Source organism: Medicago sativa, chromosome 8 (genome assembly GCF_051527215.1).
Source record: "Medicago sativa cultivar Bolivia chromosome 8, Bolivia_mono, whole genome shotgun sequence".
NCBI lineage: Eukaryota > Viridiplantae > Streptophyta > Magnoliopsida > Fabales > Fabaceae > Medicago > Medicago sativa.
Window position 1 is genome coordinate 26835460 of NC_140756.1, and position 20140 is coordinate 26855599.

Here is a 20140-nt window from a genome sequence, read left to right on the forward strand (position 1 = left end):
TTTTATAACGGAAATGTCACAGACACATGTGATAATACATGTCAAGTTTATTAACGAAACACCCTGTAACTTACAAATCATACACAACAGTACAACACCAGTAGAAGTACAGTACATACTCAGCCAACATTCTACATGAAGCATGGCTGTCTGGAAATATATCCATGTCAACTTTATTCATATTGAACACCTTACTAACCTAATGAAAAATAGTTCAAACTTCCTGTGGAAATACAGGTGAAATTTATTCATGAAAAACTTCATGAAACTTCAAACACTCCTCTCCTCCTGCATAAACATATATACTAGGAGGACTTTATTGAGAAACATTGTTTTATAATTTAAGAACCATAGACAATTCATGTAGACATAAAGGTAAACTTTATTCATGAACACCACACTTCAACAAAAAAAGAAAAGCCCTTGATTTGTCAATAGTGTTGCCATGATGTTATCCCCTTATCTTCATATTGCATTCCAGGAGTCTTACTCAACCTTGACATCTAAAATTTAAAATAAAAGTACATTAGATAGAGTTCCAAACTTTGAAAACAAAAAGGAGAACAAGTCAAATCAATATTCATGAGTATGGAGATTAGAAACCAAAAATATTCATAAATAAAAAATTCAGGTTTTACTTCCATATTTACAAAGTTTTGTGAGAAAATGTTGGGATATCAAATTTTGGTATTTTTATTATTTCTTAGATAATTCTAGTTTCGACAATTATATGTTTTTGGTGATCGTAAATCAAATTAAATCCTTTATGATTTCTAAACTTTTTATGCTCATTTGCTGCTCCAAGAAAAGCCTAGTTTTCAAGGCTAGGATGATGGAACGCAATGATAACATGGTTCTCAAATGACAAGAGCTTCCTAATGCAAATTATAACTAAATGAGATGATCAGAGGGGACCAAAATAATTCATGTGGAACATATATTGATTTAATTTCCGAATTCTTCACATATGTAGATGACAGAAACAAAAAAACTATTATTAGATGATGAAATGAGCCCTCTCATTCAATTGATAGCAATTCATAAAAATTAGCATATGATATATATCGCTGAAAATAAAGCCAATATGATAAGCAGGTGTCGAAGGTCCATGAAAATTAATTAATACTTAATAGAGATGAAGCATGTTAATCTGCATATATGCATGTTCAAGAGAATTATCATATATGTACTTACATGTCATGGGAATCTGTCACGATACAAATGAGCAGGTCTGCTTTTCCTCCTCAAACTGTTGCATGATCACAGAATTTATATCATTTTCTGTACAGTCTCCATCAATTGTCACCTTCAAATCCTCTGGTAATTGATTGCCATGATGGAAAACTTTGGTGTTGTTGCATTGGGTGAACGACACTTGTTTCAAACATGGAAACTTCAAAGTGGAACTCCCCGAGTAAAAACTTTCAAGTTTCGGTAACAAGCTAAGGTTCAAAATCTCAAGTTTCATGAATATCATATCATCTTCTAGATCTTCCTCTTCAATTTCACCTTTACCTTTGTCTTGTTCTTCACGTTCATCTTCCTCTTCAATTTCACTTTCACCTTCATTTTCCTCTTTGATTTCATCTTCACCTTTACCTCCATCTTGATCTTCACCTTCATCTTCCTCTTCGATTTCACCTTCATCTTTATCTTCCCCTTCTCTTTCATCTTCATCTTCCTCTTTGATTTCACCTTCATCTTTATCTTCCTTTCCATCTTCACGTTCACCTTCGTCTTCATCTTCATAGCGTCTTTCACCTTCACCTTCAACTTTAACTACATCTTCAGCCTCATTTTTATATCTATATCCATCTGCCTCTTCATCTCCATCTTGACTCTCATCTTCATATTTATATTCATCTCCCTCTTTAGCCACTATTGCTTTCAATAATTTACAGTTGGCTATGTGCAACTCCCTCAGTGCATGTAATGTCTTGGCGGTTGAGGATGTAAACAAGTATTTGAATTCACAACAGTTCCTTATATCAAGCTTTATCAGGTTAGAGAAAGACACAGTGGACGGTGTTAAGTTTTTCAAACCATCACAATCCCAAACAAGCAAGGTTCGAAGATTTTCAAGGAAAGGGCTCATCCAGGAGTGATCTAATCCAATGGATTCAAGCCGGGACAGACTACGAAGCTCCAATTCTTCAAGCAGTGATAGGATTTTTGTACAATCTATGTCAAAGGTTTGAGATGGGAATATCTCTTTGAAGTCACTATCACACACCACAAGCTTTTTAATGCTAGGTAGTAGAGCCTTAGAATGGAAGACAAACGGATATTCAACTGATTCATCATGAAAACTCTGCAAAACGAGGGAATTCAATTCTTGGAAATCAACATGAAGTTTTCCTTGCTCAATCATCTCGGCTTCTTCCTTACCAAGTGAAAGTGCTTCCAAGCCGGGAGTAACCTTGGATTCAAAATAAATAAGAAAGATGAGAAGGCCAAAATCGGAATGCAAGTATGAGAAAAACTTCAGGAAAAATAAAGTAACATTTTCAGAAAGTATGCCATAAAGCAGCACAAAAAATAATTATATTTGAGAATAAATTAATTAGAAAGAACAATTTCCTCTATATATATGAAATCCTGTGCAGCAAAATCTTGGAAAATTTGCCTTAATCCTGAAACATGGCTTCTGTATTCTTATAAAGCTTGAACAATCTTAGGCGTAAGCCAAAATACAAAGACGAAACCCTCAATCTATTTCATTTTTTGTTATATATACAAAACTATGATCTACCTGGGATATTTCAGCAATTGCTTCACCAAATAGTAGAAATAATTTCTTACCATGGTAAAATGGTATTTTAAGATAATTAATTAATAAAAAATTGGGATATGAACTTCTTCAAGGATTCGTCATGATTATTTAAAAAAAAAAAAAAACTTAATTTAACCAAAATGCCATCTAAACTACTAGAATATCATTCAATCTTATGATAATTTTAATTAAAAATACATAAGAGACTTGACATTTTTTTTTATGAATTTAGAAAATAAAATATATATTAAGTTCAATTTCTTTTTCATAAACAATATTCACCCATCCTTGTAATAACCGTGAAAGTAAATTTTATATTTATGGGTATTTGAAAGAGCTTGTGTAATTGTTTCAAAAAGCATATAAAAGTAGTTAATAATATGTTCAAAAGATGTTTATAGTTCATTATTATAAGAATTCAAAATAACTTACAGAAATGTTTTATACAGATCTTATGCAGAGTTAATCTTATCAGCTCTTCAATTGTAGAATCAGTTTATACATAAATTCTCATATGATAAACATTTACCGAAATTGTTTATCCAAACACTATTATTGATATTTAAAAAAAAAAAACAGTAAAATGTTGCAAAATATTATCAAAATTTCATAATTTTCATAGTTTAGTAATTTGTCATACAAACATTTACCTGTCACTTAATCATATCAAAGGAGTGAGAGATGATACTCCCAAAATTCAAGTTATTTGTAATTGTGTAATTGACAGTTCAACTAAAACAAGGACTTCAACAATCCAACATGCAATGATAATTAACAGTGCAGCTAGTATATCACATGCCAATGCATCTTCTTTATATGCATACATATCAAGCCTAGATACGATGCTTGATCAATGGCCATCTAAAACTAAAATGTTTTGCGGAAAAATATTAGGAAAAGAGAAAACACATTAAAGAAGCGATAAAAAATAATTTTTCATATGATAGTTACCAACAAATCATTTAGCAGATTGTCTTTAACCCCTAAGTATAATAACATAGGATTGCCATAGTATAATAACATAGCTTAATACACATAAATATGTATTAGGTTTTTTTATTGGGCCTAACTCATCCTTACTAAACAAGAGAGTCTTGTAAGGTGAGGGGTGTCAGTCTTTATAAACTCTAATCAGGCAAAATTATAATACGAGGCCATTCATATAAACATTTTATCAGTCGTACCTTTTCAAGTGAGATAAATGCTTGCTGATTTGTAAGAGAATTACCCTGACACTCGTGTGAACTGTGAAATTCTGTTGCGAAAAAATTCAGCTTTGGACAACGCACGACATGTAATTCTGTTAACACACTGCATCGTAAAATGTGCTTCTCTGGATAAATGCAACTCAGATTGGATAAATTCCATAACTTCAAAAAGGTTGCACTTGGGAACATAATAATTTCTTCATTTTCTTCTCCGGTGGCTGTTTCGTCCTTTGCAACAATTTCCACTAAATTTTCACAGTTTTCCACACAAAGCTTTTCCAGACTTGGAAGGTTAAGACTTCCTTCAGGTCCAGTCTTTGTATAAACAAATATTGCCTCAACAGAATTACATTTTCGCACTTCCAATGATTTCAAGTTGCTTAGGAAAGGAAGCAAATGAGAGGGTAGTATCACATCAGATAAAAATTCACACCCTTCCACCACCAAAGATTTTAAATTGCAAAAACATCCGTCGGGAACCATCGCTGACTTGAACCATATCTCTTTCAACAAAGGAGAGCCACTGAAAACTAAATGACTCTGTGCACACAAAAGACACGAAACAGCTTATTAATATGCAATTTAGGATGGAAATTATTGTTGTTTAAATGGTATTTAGAGTTTCAAATATTGTACTTCTTTTATTTTTTTTCCATTATATTGAAGTATTTTTAATGTGGAGTTCTCTTTTGTGATTTCTTTCATTCATCATTATCAACAGGTATAATTGGTCATGCTTTTGCATGAAAACATTAAATTCAAACAGAAGTAAGAGTCATGATCAATTGATTTGGATGAAGTATTTAGCCGTTGAAGAAGAATTAACTGGTCTACAAAATTAAAAAAAAATAAAAAATATTGAGCTAATGTGTTTTTTAGGAAGTTAAGGTTGTGTCTTTTTAAAAAAAAAAAAAAAACTAGAGTGAAATTGACAAAACTATCCTTTAATTTCAAGTCACTTGAAATAGTGTAAGTTGGTTTTCTAGTCAAAACCAAGTGGGTGTAGCTTGCTAGTTTACATCTTAGTGTTTTTAAGTAGGTGTAAATTAGTAGCCCTGATATATGTAGTGTGTGTTAACTTATTTAACAACTCGGACCTATTTGGGTAAATAAAAATGTGCCTATTACATTATCTAGATGTAGGCCCGTACCTAATTAAATACAAAGCTGAATGACTTAAGAATGTGTCGATATCAAGATTTAACCTTAAATTTAAGAACATGTCAGATTTATTTAAGATATGAATTGACTTGTTGTGATGTATTTCTATCACAAATTGTACAAAAATGACGCTACTATTTGAGAGAGAAAATGTCTTTGAAGATAACTTAATGAATAATTATAATGATAGAAACATATGTTACCATAATATCATAAAAGTTACTAACAGATTAACAGAATATTAGACTCATGATTGTTAGGAAAAGTATTATACTATTGATATTCACTATGGATATTCATGCAAAAGTTGAATTCCATAATCCATTAATTGGATTGAAGTTCGTACCTGCAGTAGAAAAACCCTTTTTACTGAGTCCTTAACATCATTGTGGAAGACCAATGATTCATCATGTGGGTCGGATGAAGCTTGAATTCCTCTAAAAGAATTAGCAATTACCACTCCTCCAGAGAAAACTTCCATCTCAGGGCACTGCCATATTTCCACTTGAATCAGAGATGGTAACTGCAAAGTGTCATTGCCTGAATAAAAACATTTCAGACTTGATAAAGACTTTAGAGATATCCAGCGTAGTTGCTTCAATTCGATCACTTGTGGAGCTTCATCCTTATCTTTTGCCATTACTTTTCCCATTGAACTACAATTCACAACTATGATCTTCTCAAGGTGCATTAAATTTTTTGTTGATGATGAAGTGAATAAATAATTCAATTTAGGACATTCAATTATGTACAATTCTTTTAGATTGGAGAAAGATATTGTGGATGTAGAATGTAGCAATGTTGTCAAATCAGGACAACCAAAAACATTCAGCTCACAGAGTTTCTCACAGACATTGTTCAACCATGAAGAGTCCTCTGACCCGATGAACTTGAGCTCAGATACTTTGATCAATGTCAAAATTTCTAAATGTTCAAGTATTTCACTAATTTTGGGGTATTGAGGGAGGGACATATCAAGACTACTGCACCTTCCTATTTCCATTTCTCGTAAATTGGGTGCCTTAAGATCCGAGAAAAAGGGTGGTCTATTGATGGACGCACTACTACATTCACCCTCATCCTCAGGATTTGCACTTTGAAATAGCTCCAACTTAGGGCATCCCAACACATGTAAATCATTTAACTTGGGGCACTCCACAATGAATAATTCAGAGTAAAAGTATTTGAGCTCTGGTAAGTTTAAAAGATGCAGTCTGGTTAAACTGGGAAACACAAGCTGTTTCATTACATCTGTTCCCGTGTCTTCCTTTCCAACAATTTTTTGAAATTCCTGACAAGATTCTACAAGAAGTTTCTGAAGCATTTTAAGTTTTCTGGCAAGGGCTGCAGGAAAGAGTGTTCGGATATGTTGACAACTCCTAACACCGATCATTTGCAGATTTTGAAATCTCAGGATTCCTTGGCAATTCTTCTTCCAAACAAATGTCAGCTCAGGTAGCCCTTCTAAATACAAAAACTTCAATTGGGATGTTGTTTCAATAGGATCATTGTCATTCATATCAAAAATTACTTTTATTTTGTTGCAATTCTTTACTACCAGTTGATTCAAGTTTTTTAAACAACGAAGAATATTAGATGGAATTGCATATTCTTCAAAATCACAGTTGTCCAGAATCAGAGACGTCAAACTGCAAAACAAATTGTTTTGCAGATTAAGTCCATCATACCAGGCTTCTTGTATCTCACGGTGTTTTGAAAAACTCTTCTTGTCCATACTTGTTGACAGCATCTGTAAATATTCAAAATAAGTTTATCATCAAATGTTATTAAAATAAGATGGATTGAAGTAGAAACTTGGTTGCAAATAACATCTATTTTATTACATTTAAAGACAGGTCTGTTGCATATAGAGACAGAATAGGTTAGGTGGTCAGTTGAGGCTTATAATTTGACCCTCATTTACCTAACTTTATGTAAACCTGTTTACTAAATAAATTATGTAAAAGACTCTTAAAAAGCTATTTCATCAATGAAAAGGTTAACCTTTCAGTTATAAACCGCACAGCTAGTCTATTTAAATAAATAATAATAGTGAATTAACACTTTTTTATAAGATTATATATATATATATATATATATATATATATATATATATTAACTATAATGACTAAAAAATGTTACCGTAATATAATAAAAAGTTAATAACAGATTAACAGAACATTAGACTCATGATTGTTAGGAAAAGTATTTTGCTATTGATATCCACTACCTTAATCTATCAAGTCCATTTGAAGACATAAATATCATGCAAAAATTTAATTCATAATTTATTGATTGGGTTGAAGTTCCTACCTGCAGTAGAAAAACCCTTTTTACTGAGGCGTTAACATCATTGTGGAAGACCAATTCATCAAGTGAGTAGTCAATCGAAGCTTGAATTCCTCTAAAAGAATTAGCATTTATCTCTTTTCGAGAGAAAAATTCCATCTTGGGACACTGCCTAATGTCCACTTGAATCAGAGCTGGTAACTGCAAAGTATCATTGCCTGAGTAAAAACATTCAAGGTTTGATAAAGAATCTAGATGTATCAAGTATAGCCACTCAAATTTGATCTCTTTTGAAGTTGTTCCTTCTTGCTCCTTCTCTACTACTTGTGTAGTTGTTCCTTCTTGCTCCTCTACTATTTTTCTAATTGATCGACAGTCCTTGATTACGATCTCCCCAAGGTGCTTTAACATTGTTGCCATTGAAGATGTGAATAAGTACTCTAATTGATGACATTCTTCAACACGCAAATGTGTTAGACAGGAGAAAGACACTACAGAAGGAAAATGGAATAATTTTGTCAAATCAAGACAGTGAATAACATTTAAATAGTGGAGCTTTTCATAGACTGTTTTTGGAAATGGCTCCTCTAAACCAATGCATTGGAGCTTAGACACACTATGCAGTGTCAATATTTTCAACTGTTCGAGAATCTTTTGTTCACTGTTATAGGAGTTTTGAGCCTGCTGGAATATCCTGGGGTTACTGCACCTCAATATGGCCATGCCTTGCAAATTAGGTGCCTTCTCAAGGATATCAAAGGGAAAAGCATAATTCTCATTATCATCCACATCAAACAACATTTGAATTCCTCTTAAACATAAAAATTTGACGTGTTCCGAAAATTGTCGCAACTTTGATATTAACCCTGAGATATGTTTCGCATCAATGTATAATTCCTCCAGGGTAAAAATGGCCTGAAAAAGGCAAATAAAACCAGAAAAAAGGGCTCTGAGTTAAATGGAAAGAAAAGTACGGAAAAAAACTTAACAAGTTGGAGATTGAATATTCTACATTTCTTACCTTGAGATCTAAGAAAAGGGGTTGTCTATTGACTGAATTACTGCTACTTTCACCCACATCCTCCATACATGACCTTTGAAATAACTCCAACTTAGGACAATCTATTACCGATAACTCATGTAATTCGCATTCCACAGTGAATATTAAAGGGTAAAAGTAAGTAAGTTCTGGCAAGTCCAAAAGAGACAATGAGGTTAGACAAGGGAGCTCAAACTTTTCTGTTTCAACTGCAAGTACACCTTCCTTTCCAATAATTTCAAGCAAATTATTACAAGATTTTAAATTAAGATTCTCAAGCTTTTTAAGAGTTCTGGCTAGAGCCACCGGAAAGAGTGTTTGCAGGCTTTCACAATTACTAACAGAAACTTGTTGCAGATTTTGAAATCTGCGATTTCCTTGATAATTCTTCTCCCACACATGCTTCAGCTCTGATAGCCCTTCTAAAGTCAAATTCTTCAGTTGGGATGGAATTGCCTCGGTTCCTTTCTCTAATTTCTTTCCAAAGATTATCTCTACTTTGTTACAACTCCGTACTTTCAAATCTTTTAAGCTCTTTAAGCAAAGAAGAATATTATATGGAATTGCACATGATAGATTTTCACAGTTTTCCAACTTCAAAGTTTTCAAACTGTATAACCAACTTCTTTTCAGACAATCATCAGCACGATTCCAGTATTCTTGTAGATCGCGATGTTCTGAAAGATTCATTTCCTCCATACCCTCAAAAAACTTCTGTAAAAGTTGTAAATAAATTTATCATTAGATATATCATGTTATGACGATGCTTACTCTCCCTGCAAACATCATTACATTGTTATTTGTTATTTCTATTAGCATCGTTAAATAGGAACGAAAAGTTCAGCAAGTAATAAAGTGAGTTGATGTTGCGCTTTGTGAATCAGAACTGTTATACGTTTCAGTGACTAAAATAAAATAAAAAAATTATAGGGACTAAAACAAAAAATTGATGTATTTCCAGAGACAAATAAGATATTTAAACCTTGACAATATATTGATAAATGTTCAAATCATCTTAATTCTTTTACATACATGAAGAATGAAGATAATATATAGAAAGTTATCAAGCAATGTAAGTATAGAAGTTTAACACTATGCGCCAATTAACACTGCACTGCACCAAATGTATATATACACATACACATACTTATATTAGAAATCCAACAAAGATGGACGGGGATAGAAAAGTGAAAGTAAGTGAAATAGAAAAAAGAAACTTTCTAATCAGAATACATATCCAACACCGACAAATTTGTTTGAAAACAAAATTTTGTTCAAAAATGGCATGCTTATGTCATTTCATTTTGTTTCTCTCTTTTTATTACCTAGTACTAGTAGCTAGCAATCCAAGCAAATATTTACCCAAAAAGAATAATAAATTTCCTTTAAAATAAGTATAAAAAGGGAGAACAAACAACAAAATGGAAAATGAAATTTAGTAAAAAACTGCACATGAACATACCTTTTCCTGGTATATTTCTTGTATTGTTGTATTTAAATCTTCTTTCCAGTAGCCTATCTTCTTCTCCTTTTCATGAACAACAAATATTATTCGTAAAAGTGGAGTGCTCTTGAGGTTTTCAGAAAAGTTCTTCATTTTTGGGCATGCACTCACAACTAGTTTCTCCAAAGATGGAAACTCGAACACACAACTTTTAGAGAAACAATTCAGTTTTTTCAACGACACAAGTTCTATGACTTTCAATTGTCTGAAAACAATGTCAACTTTCCCTGCATTTTCATATTCATTTTCTTCAGTTTTGTCAACTTCCCCTGTATTATCATTTTCGACAATTTCCTCCATAGATTCACATTTGACTACCTTTATGCTGTTGAGTTGAACCAAGCTTTTAGCAGCTGACAGTGGCATTAATTTTTTTATTCCATCACAATTTACCACTTCTAGATTTGTCAAGTGCGTGAGAGTTACTGAAGAAGGCATTATATTGACTAAACCAGGACAATTCCTTAAAATCAATACCTCTATCCTTTCAAGAACTACGTCTCCTTCAAATCCTATTGTCTCAAGTTCAGACAATTCTGTTAACTTCAAGCTTTTCAGCTTCGGAACTACCCCCAAGTTTTTTATTTCAGGAGGCATTAGGAGAGGCATTGTATCTATAAAGGAACACCTATTCAATGACAGGCTTGTCAGATTAGGATTTCTATGAAGGAAAGAATAGAGAATCTCAGGATTCGTTAATCTAGATAAGCAAAGCTCTTCTAAGTTGTCCTGTCGATGGTTACCCTCCCCCAAGTAACTTCTAGATGACTTCGCATGCCATGATTCAATTTGCATGGACTTCAACTTATTAATTACCTGTAAGAAATAAATCATGAAAAAAGAGTATATGAAATAAAAGTAAGTAGACAAAAACACATTTATCAAGAGGTAACTTGAGATGAAAAATTGTCACATTATTTCAATTCTCAAGACAACTATGTGTGTGTTTGTGTGTACAAGTCTGGCTAAACCTTAATATTGACGTGAGAAAATATATAGTATCCAAATAATATTTCAGGTCATTAAGAATATTTTTCCTTTTCAATAATTTTTGCTCTATTTTACAATGAAGTAGAAAAATTTCTTAGAAGAGTGTAATTAAAAGCTAACCGGTACCTCTTCAGAAAAGAGGGTTGAATTTGTTTGTGCATCTGTGGTTTCTTTTCTGAACGGTTCCAGTCTGTCACAAAGCTCAATAGACAGGTCATTCAGTATTGGACAATTGAATTTATAATCTCCTGGACAGAAGCACGTAAGCATTGGTAGTTCCGAAAACTTGATGGTGGTTAGTTTGGGAAAATCAAAGGATGAATCAAGAATGTTGCTCCCAGTACCTTCTCTCTTGGCAACAATTTCCCTCAATTGATAGCAATCCCATATTACAAGGTACGCAAGACTGTGAAAGCGCCTGGCTACAGAAACTGGAAATATATTTTCTAAGCTTAGACAGTCACGAACCCACAACTTCTGCACACTTTTTAATTCAAGAATCCCATTCCGACCATTGCTCCATTTCCATACATGCTCCAGTTTTGGGAGTGTTTCTAAATAAATATCCTTCAAGTTTGTTACTTTCCTACTATGTCGTTTTTTATCATCTAATTCAAATACTGCTTTGAGAGATTTACAATTTGTAACCCTCAAGTTGCATAGATGCTGAAACATTCCCTCCACGTAACAAGGAAAAACGACAATAAATTTGTCACACTCCTCAATGATCAAAGTATCCAGTTTGCCAAAGGAATTTGAAGAGAGTTCAGAGTTCCATATCTCCACCAAAATCTTCATACTACTTAGTTTGATAGTCTTCAAATTTGGAAAGATGCTACCCTGTTTTGGTTCAAATACCCATAAGTTAATTAACTTAGATGTTAAAAATAAATAAAATTAAATGAATAAAGAGCACGTGGAAAAGATTTCTGGTGAAATCAATGAACAGCAAAAAAATAAAAAAAAAACACAGACCAGTACAACTTTTATAAACTATACACAAACAGAAATCATAGTAATTTTCAAAATCACAATAGTATGTCACGTTCTTAAATTTTAATCTTAATTCATTGAAGAGACTGACAATGCACTCTTATGTCTTTGATACATCACATGACCATGGTATCTAGATGCCCACATTTATTTAGTATGCTGATTTGTGTTTGAATACGAGGTCAAGTCAGGGGAAAACAGTAAGGTTGCTGCTTTGTGACCTGGAGGTTATGTGTCCAAACCTTAGAAACAACCTATCCACTAGTGGGGGTAAGGGTGCTTAGATCTACCATCACAAAACCCTACTTGGTGGGAGCCTCGTTCATCCACTGTTTTATTTTCAAATATTTTAAAATTCATAATGAATAGAGATTTCTTTTTATTTTATTTATTTGGTACATCAAGATGTTATGCAAAAACATCACTATATGAACAGAGATCCTAACTATGTTGACACCACAACCTATCAACCATCTGCAGCACACAAAAATATGTTATAAAAGATAAGAAACAACTATGGAGGGACAAGGACCAAATCCCATAAGAGAAATCAATGGAACCTATAATTAGGAAGATTAAACGTATTCCAGTAAAATTCACCAAGAGATTAAATGAGACATTAGTTCCATATTAAAGTGAAGCCATACTAAAGTATCTATAGAAATCCAATCCAACAAAACAACGTACCTCAGGATAACTATCTTTCTCTTGGGAAAAGATGTGTCTCATCTTCACACATTCACTTATGAAAAGGCTTTGCAGATTCAGTAAACTCTCGGCCATTGAAAATGATATTAAATATGTTAAATTTGTACAATCGTTCACATCCAAGTGTATTAAATTCTGAAAACAGGATGTCGGCAAAGGTGGATGACTCCATAATTTGTCAATTTGGATTGAGGACAAAACCAGCCTTTCTAACTTGGAAACTTCAACCTGCCAGGTGACACACATGCTCAGTGTGTTATCCCAAAAAAAATAAAGACATGACTTTCACTTTGCCAAATTAATATTTGCTAGAGAAAAGATATTTTAAAATAAAAATAACACCTTACAAACTCCTTCCTTTTGGTTTTAACAAATAAATTTTGAAGAGAGTTAGAAATGTAAATGATAAACGAAGCAGCAATACAATTTTAAACCATTAACCCACCTTATTGTGGAATAGTTCCGTTCCTTCTGTAGCTTCTCCTTCTGTTGAAGGAATGGGATAGAATCTATTTAGTTCAGGTAAAGAAAGTAGAGTCAAAGATCGTAATTTAGGAAACTTCAGAAGTTCAGTGTTACTCTGATCTTCCACAAGCACAATATCCTTCAGACCATAACATTCAGAAACTTCGATAGTTTCAAGAACAGTTAAGAGACTAATCATAGAAAATGAGAAGACATTGCTCAGTCTACCACAATGATTAATCTTGATGACTTTCAATTTACCAAAAGAGGGTGCTGAAAGTTTGCAGGAGCATATTTCACCCATGTTCTCGAGATTATACAAATGCAATGACTCCAATTTAGGAAAAGCCTTCTCCATATGCTGCCTATGCTGCCTGTCCTTTGGATTGGCAAGAGATTCAATGTTGGAATTATTGACAATCAACAAATGTTTCAGATATGGAAATCCTTTCAAATTCAATCTGTAAAAAATATCATCCGCGCCTTCAAGATTTTCCAATAACAAATGTTCAACTCTTTCAAACAACATCTTGATACCCGTTTGAGAATGAATGGCGAAGTCATTTTTTAGCTGTATTGCTAAAAATCTTGATGCTTCATACTTCTCCGGCATCTTGAAATTCATCTCAGAATCTGAAGTGGGACCTCCAATAACAATCTTATAACTATGTAACTTATCAAAGAACAAGTTCTTTGGCAAATAGGAAGCATTTCGGATTTCCATGTCCAGAGTTGTCAACCGATTCAGGCATCTCAACTCGGAAAGACAAGCAATTCCACTGGGGTATGTTTGTCCTTCAACTCCCCATTGAATGTCGGTATTTCTCATATACAACTCTTCCAAATCAGTCAAACTTGAGAATATATTGGATGGAACTTCACTAAGTTTGGAGCAATTACTTATGTCAAAACTTTGCAGTTTTTTCAATTTCTTCAGTTCATCGGGCAACTTTTCAATATCAGAACCTGAAAAACTAAGAATTCTTAACTTCTTCAACTCACCTATGATAGATAACTTCTTATCTAGATTGCATTGCTCCAAAGAAAGCATTCTGAGTTCTGATAGGGATGCAATTGATGAATCTGAGGGTGAAATGTGAATGCCAGTCAACATTAGCACTCTGAGTTCTTTCATTCCTTTGAAAAAATTAGTTGGTATTTCCAGACGTGAATCAATATTGTTACATTGGAAGACTCTAAGTCTGGGGTAGTTTATACTTTCTGGAAACCCCTCCATGATATGACAATGATGCAAAGAAATAGTAGCATACCGCTCGAGCGTATCTGGCCATTCATCTATTTTCAACTTTGTCATTGTAAATGCATGCTTCTTCTTGGAGGCTATTGACAAAGCCGCACGCCGAACAATATCTTGCATGGTGAAATGATTTCTTGAATAGCTGTCAGTCAGCAAACCAGCAACTTTTAGCTTTCCAACCAGCACATAAACTCTATCCCGACCTTCCTTTGCTGTATGAATTCTTTGAAGAAAACCCAGACCAATGCAGTATTTCACCAAGTCCATAATCAATGCATCAGGACCCATGCAAGCACAAATTAAGAATATATACTTCAGCTCTTCATCTTCTAAAAGATTGTAACTCAACTTCGTAGAAAACTCAGATGTTCCAGTTAACTGCCCCCTTTCAAGCTGTAGGTGAACATCTTCCCATACCGAGCGGCTCTGATTCTTCAATGCCCGTGCAGTTGTGACTATTGACATCGGCAACCCGTTGCATTTGTTGGCAATTTGAGAGGCTAGTTTTTCTAATTCAGAATTTCTGTCACTTATTCCAGCCATTTTCTTGAAAAGTGAATTTGCTTCCTTTTCCTTTAAGACATCCATGAAGTAGATAAAATCTATCTTCCCTTCCAGTTGATTTAATAACACTTGTTTGCTTTCAGAAATCAGTAAAACCTTGCACCCTTTGTAATAACTGAGAGTTTCCTCTGATTTTTCCACACTGGATGCACTAGGGAGTTTTTTGGATGTCATCATATTGTAGTTTTCTATTTTTGTCACACTGCGCTCAGGAGGGGCTTTTCCTTCTTTGACATTCCGAGATGGAATTTCCATCATTGTTTTCGTCCTACTATGCTCCCCATTTTGATCGCCACTCGCAAGCGGAATCCCAAGCATTTTCAAGTCTAATGTTGCCCAAATATCATCTAAAATGATAAGTATGCTCTCCTTCTCATTCTTCAATCTTTTAAGTATTCGAGCAGCTCTTGCAATGTCGCTTTCCTCATCCAATTTCATCCCCAATGTGTCAGCAATTTGCCCTTGAATTTTTCTTATGTCAGGATTTCTTGTTACATTTGCCATAGCCACTACATCAAACATCTTAGCCACTTCCGATGCTTCTGCCGCTTCCCGAGCAATTTCTTTGACCAATGTGGTCTTACCCACACCACTTAGCCCGTGAAGACCAATCATTTTAACATTTGGGCTTTTGAATGATCCGTTGATCTTTTCAATAGTTTGCTCTCTTGATGTAAACCTTTCATAACTAACGTTATCAAAAAAGTCAGCCATGGAGACTGGACCAAGCCAATAAGAAAAACCATCATGATTCGCTGTTTCTTGTAGTTTGTTAACCTTCCCTAAAATATTAAGTGCTTTTTTACTTAGATGCAACCTTATCCCTGATCTAGGAAGGCAACCACTTTGCCAGTCAAATGCGGCAAATTCATGATCTTTGTCTTGAATGAACTCCTCGTATTTTGAAATTGTTTCATTCACCTCTTTTATCCATTCTTCAATCTCCTCAGCAATTCCTCTATCATATCGATTCTCTTCCTCATTAACTTTATGTTGAACTGCATATCTCGCTTTCTTGAGATTATGAATTCCATGTTTTAGCTTCACAACTCTTTCACCATACAATCTCAAGTGATCCAGGAACAGTCTTTCTAGCCACGCTTTTACACGAGGTGACGCCAACTGATAGAAATAAGTTACCCAATCCATGCTTCATCCTCAACTACATCTTCTGCATGGATGCAAACAGTAAGAAAATGTTGATTATAATTTACAAGAAAACAACACGAATAAATGAGAATAGCAAATTTTGTCCCATTAATGAATTGATTAGTCTAAGAAAAATGGGAGGCATGGTCGCATGGGCCACAGCAAGCCAACTAGCATAGTACTGTGGGGTTGACTAATCTCTTTGTTATGATCAACTAGCACAATAATATACTTAATACAAATGTTAGCTACACACTCCTTTTAAACAAACTTTCCAATACACTCCTTATTAGTTTGTATAACTCATGAGTCCCACATAATTTGTTTGTGCCTGTTTCAATTTCAACCAATATGAGTGAATGTATTAATAAGTATGTGTTACGGAATGCAATTCTAGCACTCTTCATACTCTTACATTGTACTATACAACTGAAGTAAAATAAATACAAAAATATAAATATATTAAAATTACTTTTAAAATAAATTTGGAAAAAAAATATACTTCCTTCAATTTTGAGAGATGGATATTCAATATAATATGATTTGTTAGTATCCTTTCGGATTATTACAGGATTACATTGCTATTTAGACTATATCTCTGATTTGTTAAAACCTTTTCATTTACAATGAGAAATATTCATTTTCAAATTGGTATCAAGAGCATGGTTTTCTTTGGGTTTAGCCACCTTCAGGCTAACCCTAGTTTTTAATAGTTTACTTCGTTGGTTCTTGTAAAGGTCGTCGAAGCAGCTGTCTGAGTCGCTGCCACCACCACCAATATAGACACACGCACAACATCCAAGCGATTGAAGTAACTCCGGTCCCAGGGCGTCACAACGCGCATAAAATCATCCCTAGACCTAGGAAGAGAACTAGTGTAGATACTTGGAAGCTAAAATACGGGCTCCAAGCTCACCCGATCAGACGTCGTAGTAGCAACTTGGAAAGTGGCACTGGGCCACTTCCACCAATGTTCAGATTACCAGCGTGGGAAGGCCACTTCGACCAATGTTCAGATTACCAGCGTGGGAAGGCCCCTTATCCTCAGCCTGGAGCTTCTTTGACCGCTCCCTGTTGTCATTCTTCTCTCCCTTATCATTGTGAGAAACATCCCTTTTCGGCCTCCTACCCTGCTGATTGGAGGCCCTTGAGGAAGATTTGAGCGATCCTTGGAATCCTTGTGGGATCCCTTCCGGAGGTCCCTCGAAGGGTCAGAATCTCTTAAAGACTTCAGAGTATCCCTCGCGCGGCGCCGTGAGTTATCCCAAGAAGAAGACTCCACCTATTTCACAACAGGAATGGTAATGGCCTAATGGCCTCAGGAAGAACAACCCACTCCACATCTTCGGCTTGCGGGACACCGTCCATAGCAGTAGGAGTGGCGTCGTCCTGCTTCATAGCCCACAGTGTGTTTAAGGCCCCGTTCGGATTGAGCTTATGAAAAAGAGCTTATGCGCATAAATATGTTTTTATTTTAATTCATAAGTTCTTACTAACGAAAATTGTATCTTCATAAGTTGTGTTTTCATAAACTACATTAACAAGCTTATAAATAATACATAAAAGCATAATTATATGCATAAGTTGTTTTGCATAAGCTCTAAAATAAGCTAATCCAAACAGGCTCTAAGTACTTCATGGAATTTGTAAAGAAGAGAAAATAAAAGAGTAAGCCAATAATCAGAGGAGAATTGTAACAAGAAACGACAAGGGAAATTCACAAACCCCCCTCACACACCAAAAATCTCCCGGCGGTGGGCAGTATCCCTCCCTCGGATTACTAGCCCAGTATCCATGAATCTTGGTTTAGAAATGGTTTTTGAAGGATCCCACGGATGCTTAGGGCCTGGAATTTGTTCAAGCTCAAGAGGCGACGAAACGCTCCAATTCAAACTTCAAGCACCTCCCTGACGGGTTAAGGTCCGTGTCTTCGAAGGAATAAGCGGAGGTAGGTTTATCAAAGTCATCTCTGAACCAAAAGTGGGAAAAAAGAGATCGATGAACTACTTCCTCTGAGGACGCCAGCGCAGTAAGAGGACCGCCGGTAATAGGTAAAGGGTCATCAGAGTCAGCTTCCTCTTCCGGATAAGTGGAGGGAACGCGACAAATGCATTCGTGAGCACGACGGCTCAAAGGGCAGAGCACCAAAAATTTGTGCTTCCAAGACTCGAGGGAATCCGCGTAGTTCTCAAACAATAGGGTGGGAATGAGCCGGGTGATAAGTGTTTAAAAGTGATATATTTCATATAGGAGTTTCGGCATTTTAGTGACTTGTTTTGCAAGATTCTCTATGGAAAACTCCAAATATTGTGTTAATACGTCATTTATGCTTTTGAGCCTTATTCTACCCTTGTTGTGCAGGAAAATACAAGCAAGGAGCAAGAAAAGTCAAAATTCAAGGAAGCCACGCCATTAGCGTAACCTACGCTATTAGCGTGAGGAAGAAAAGCCCAAGGTCAGAAGGGTACGCCAATGGCGCACCTGGAGCGTGAAATCTGGAGCACTTGTGAAGAACACGCCATTAGCATAAGCTACACTATTAGCGTAATCACTCCAGAAAGGTACGCTAATAGCGTACCTGGAGCGTAGCAGACCATGAAGAACCACGCCATTAGCGTGAGAGACGCTATTAGCGTAACAAGTCCAGAAAGCTACGCCATTAGCGTGGCTGGAGCGTAGAAGCAGGGCAAGGCCAACGTGGCAGCAGCCCATTGGCCAGATTATAGGCCGACTTACCACGCTATTAGCGTGGCAGGCGCTATTAGCGTAGGTACAAAAATACAGGCCCATTTAAATAGCATTCTTACCTCTCTTTTAGGTCATTCACTATTCCATTGATATTTTTATACATTCTAAGAGAGAGGTCAGAGCTATTTCCAAGAGAGAAACACAAAGCAAGTGATTAAGGAGTAGATTCAACCCTAGATTCATTGAGACATCAAGGATCTTGGCATGGAATCTTCATCTTTCCTTCATTCCTTGCATTAGTTTACATGTCTATGTGTAACTATCACCTTCTTTGTAGTATTGAGGTAACAATCAAGCTATTATGTAATCTTTTGATCTTTTAATATATAAGGTTCTAGCTTAATGATTCAATATTGTTGCTATTCTTGCTTTTAATGCTTTCAAAGAGATTCAAGATGATTTGGACACGAACTCTTGAATCTAGAACTAGATTAACAATCTATCTTATGTTATATCATTCTTGACAAGTTTGTAAACCTTTGATAATTACTTTTAATCAAGATTTTAATGCTTTCGGATACTTAATCAGGCTGGACACGGTCGATTAAGTTATCCGCTCGACTTTGTTATCGTTTAAGGGATTTGGACACGAATGTTTAAACGCTAACTTAGAAATAACGATGTCGCTTTGGACACGAAGGATGTTGTAGAAATGATTGTAATAATATTGGTTATAAAGCTAGAGTCTGTTAATCGATCGAGAGATTGCTGCTGTTATGCTTGTTCGTTATCTTATACCGCAAGCGAAATAGTTCGATCTCTTCTCGTTTTTACTTTTGTCATCTATGGATATAGTGTTACAAACAAACGTTTTATAAATGATACCTTAATGTGAAAGATTGTGAACACGCTTATGATATACCGCAACTCCCTGTGGAAAACGATCCTATATATACTCACGTGTACATAGTTATATGACATGTAGAAATCCTACATCAAAATGGCGCCGTTGCCGGGGAGTAGCGTATTTTATGTTATAAGTTTTGAAACAATTTTGTCATGTTAAGTCAATTTTGCACAAAATTCTTTCATGCATATACTCATACACTTATATCATTCATTATTTTTGATGCTAACCACCTGGTATAGTCTTGGTAAACTTTGTTTATGCGAGGTACCGTTTCTAAAGAAGACCTTCAATTTGATCCAGAAATAGAGAAAACTGCTAGGTTACTTAAGAAGCAAGCAAAGGAAGCTAAGAGATTAGCTAGGCTGGCTCAGCCGGAATCATCTAGTTCTATTCATTCTCCTTCGGGTTCGGTTCATACACTTACTCCGGGTGGTTCTCTAC

General features: G+C 35.0%; 1 protein-coding gene across 28 annotated transcripts in view; it reads right to left on the reverse strand.

The window, feature by feature from the left end:
- Positions 1-20140, reverse strand: part of LOC146897987 (uncharacterized) — a 45296-nt gene continuing 25156 nt past the window's right edge. For all 28 annotated transcript variants that reach the window (XM_085735390.1, XM_085735400.1, XM_085735404.1 and 25 more), the window contains 10 exons: positions 13111-16123; positions 12645-12893; positions 11091-11804; positions 9933-10790; positions 8453-9184; positions 7456-8346; positions 5489-6892; positions 3958-4521; positions 1195-2419; positions 1-503 (listed from right to left, as the gene is read on the reverse strand). In XM_085735390.1, the coding sequence (XP_085591516.1) occupies positions 1211-2419; positions 3958-4521; positions 5489-6892; positions 7456-8346; positions 8453-9184; positions 9933-10790; positions 11091-11804; positions 12645-12893; positions 13111-16101 (9612 nt within the window). In that variant the 5' untranslated portion in view covers positions 16102-16123 and the 3' untranslated portion in view covers positions 1-503; positions 1195-1210. The remainder of the gene's footprint in view (positions 504-1194; positions 2420-3957; positions 4522-5488; positions 6893-7455; positions 8347-8452; positions 9185-9932; positions 10791-11090; positions 11805-12644; positions 12894-13110; positions 16124-20140) is intronic.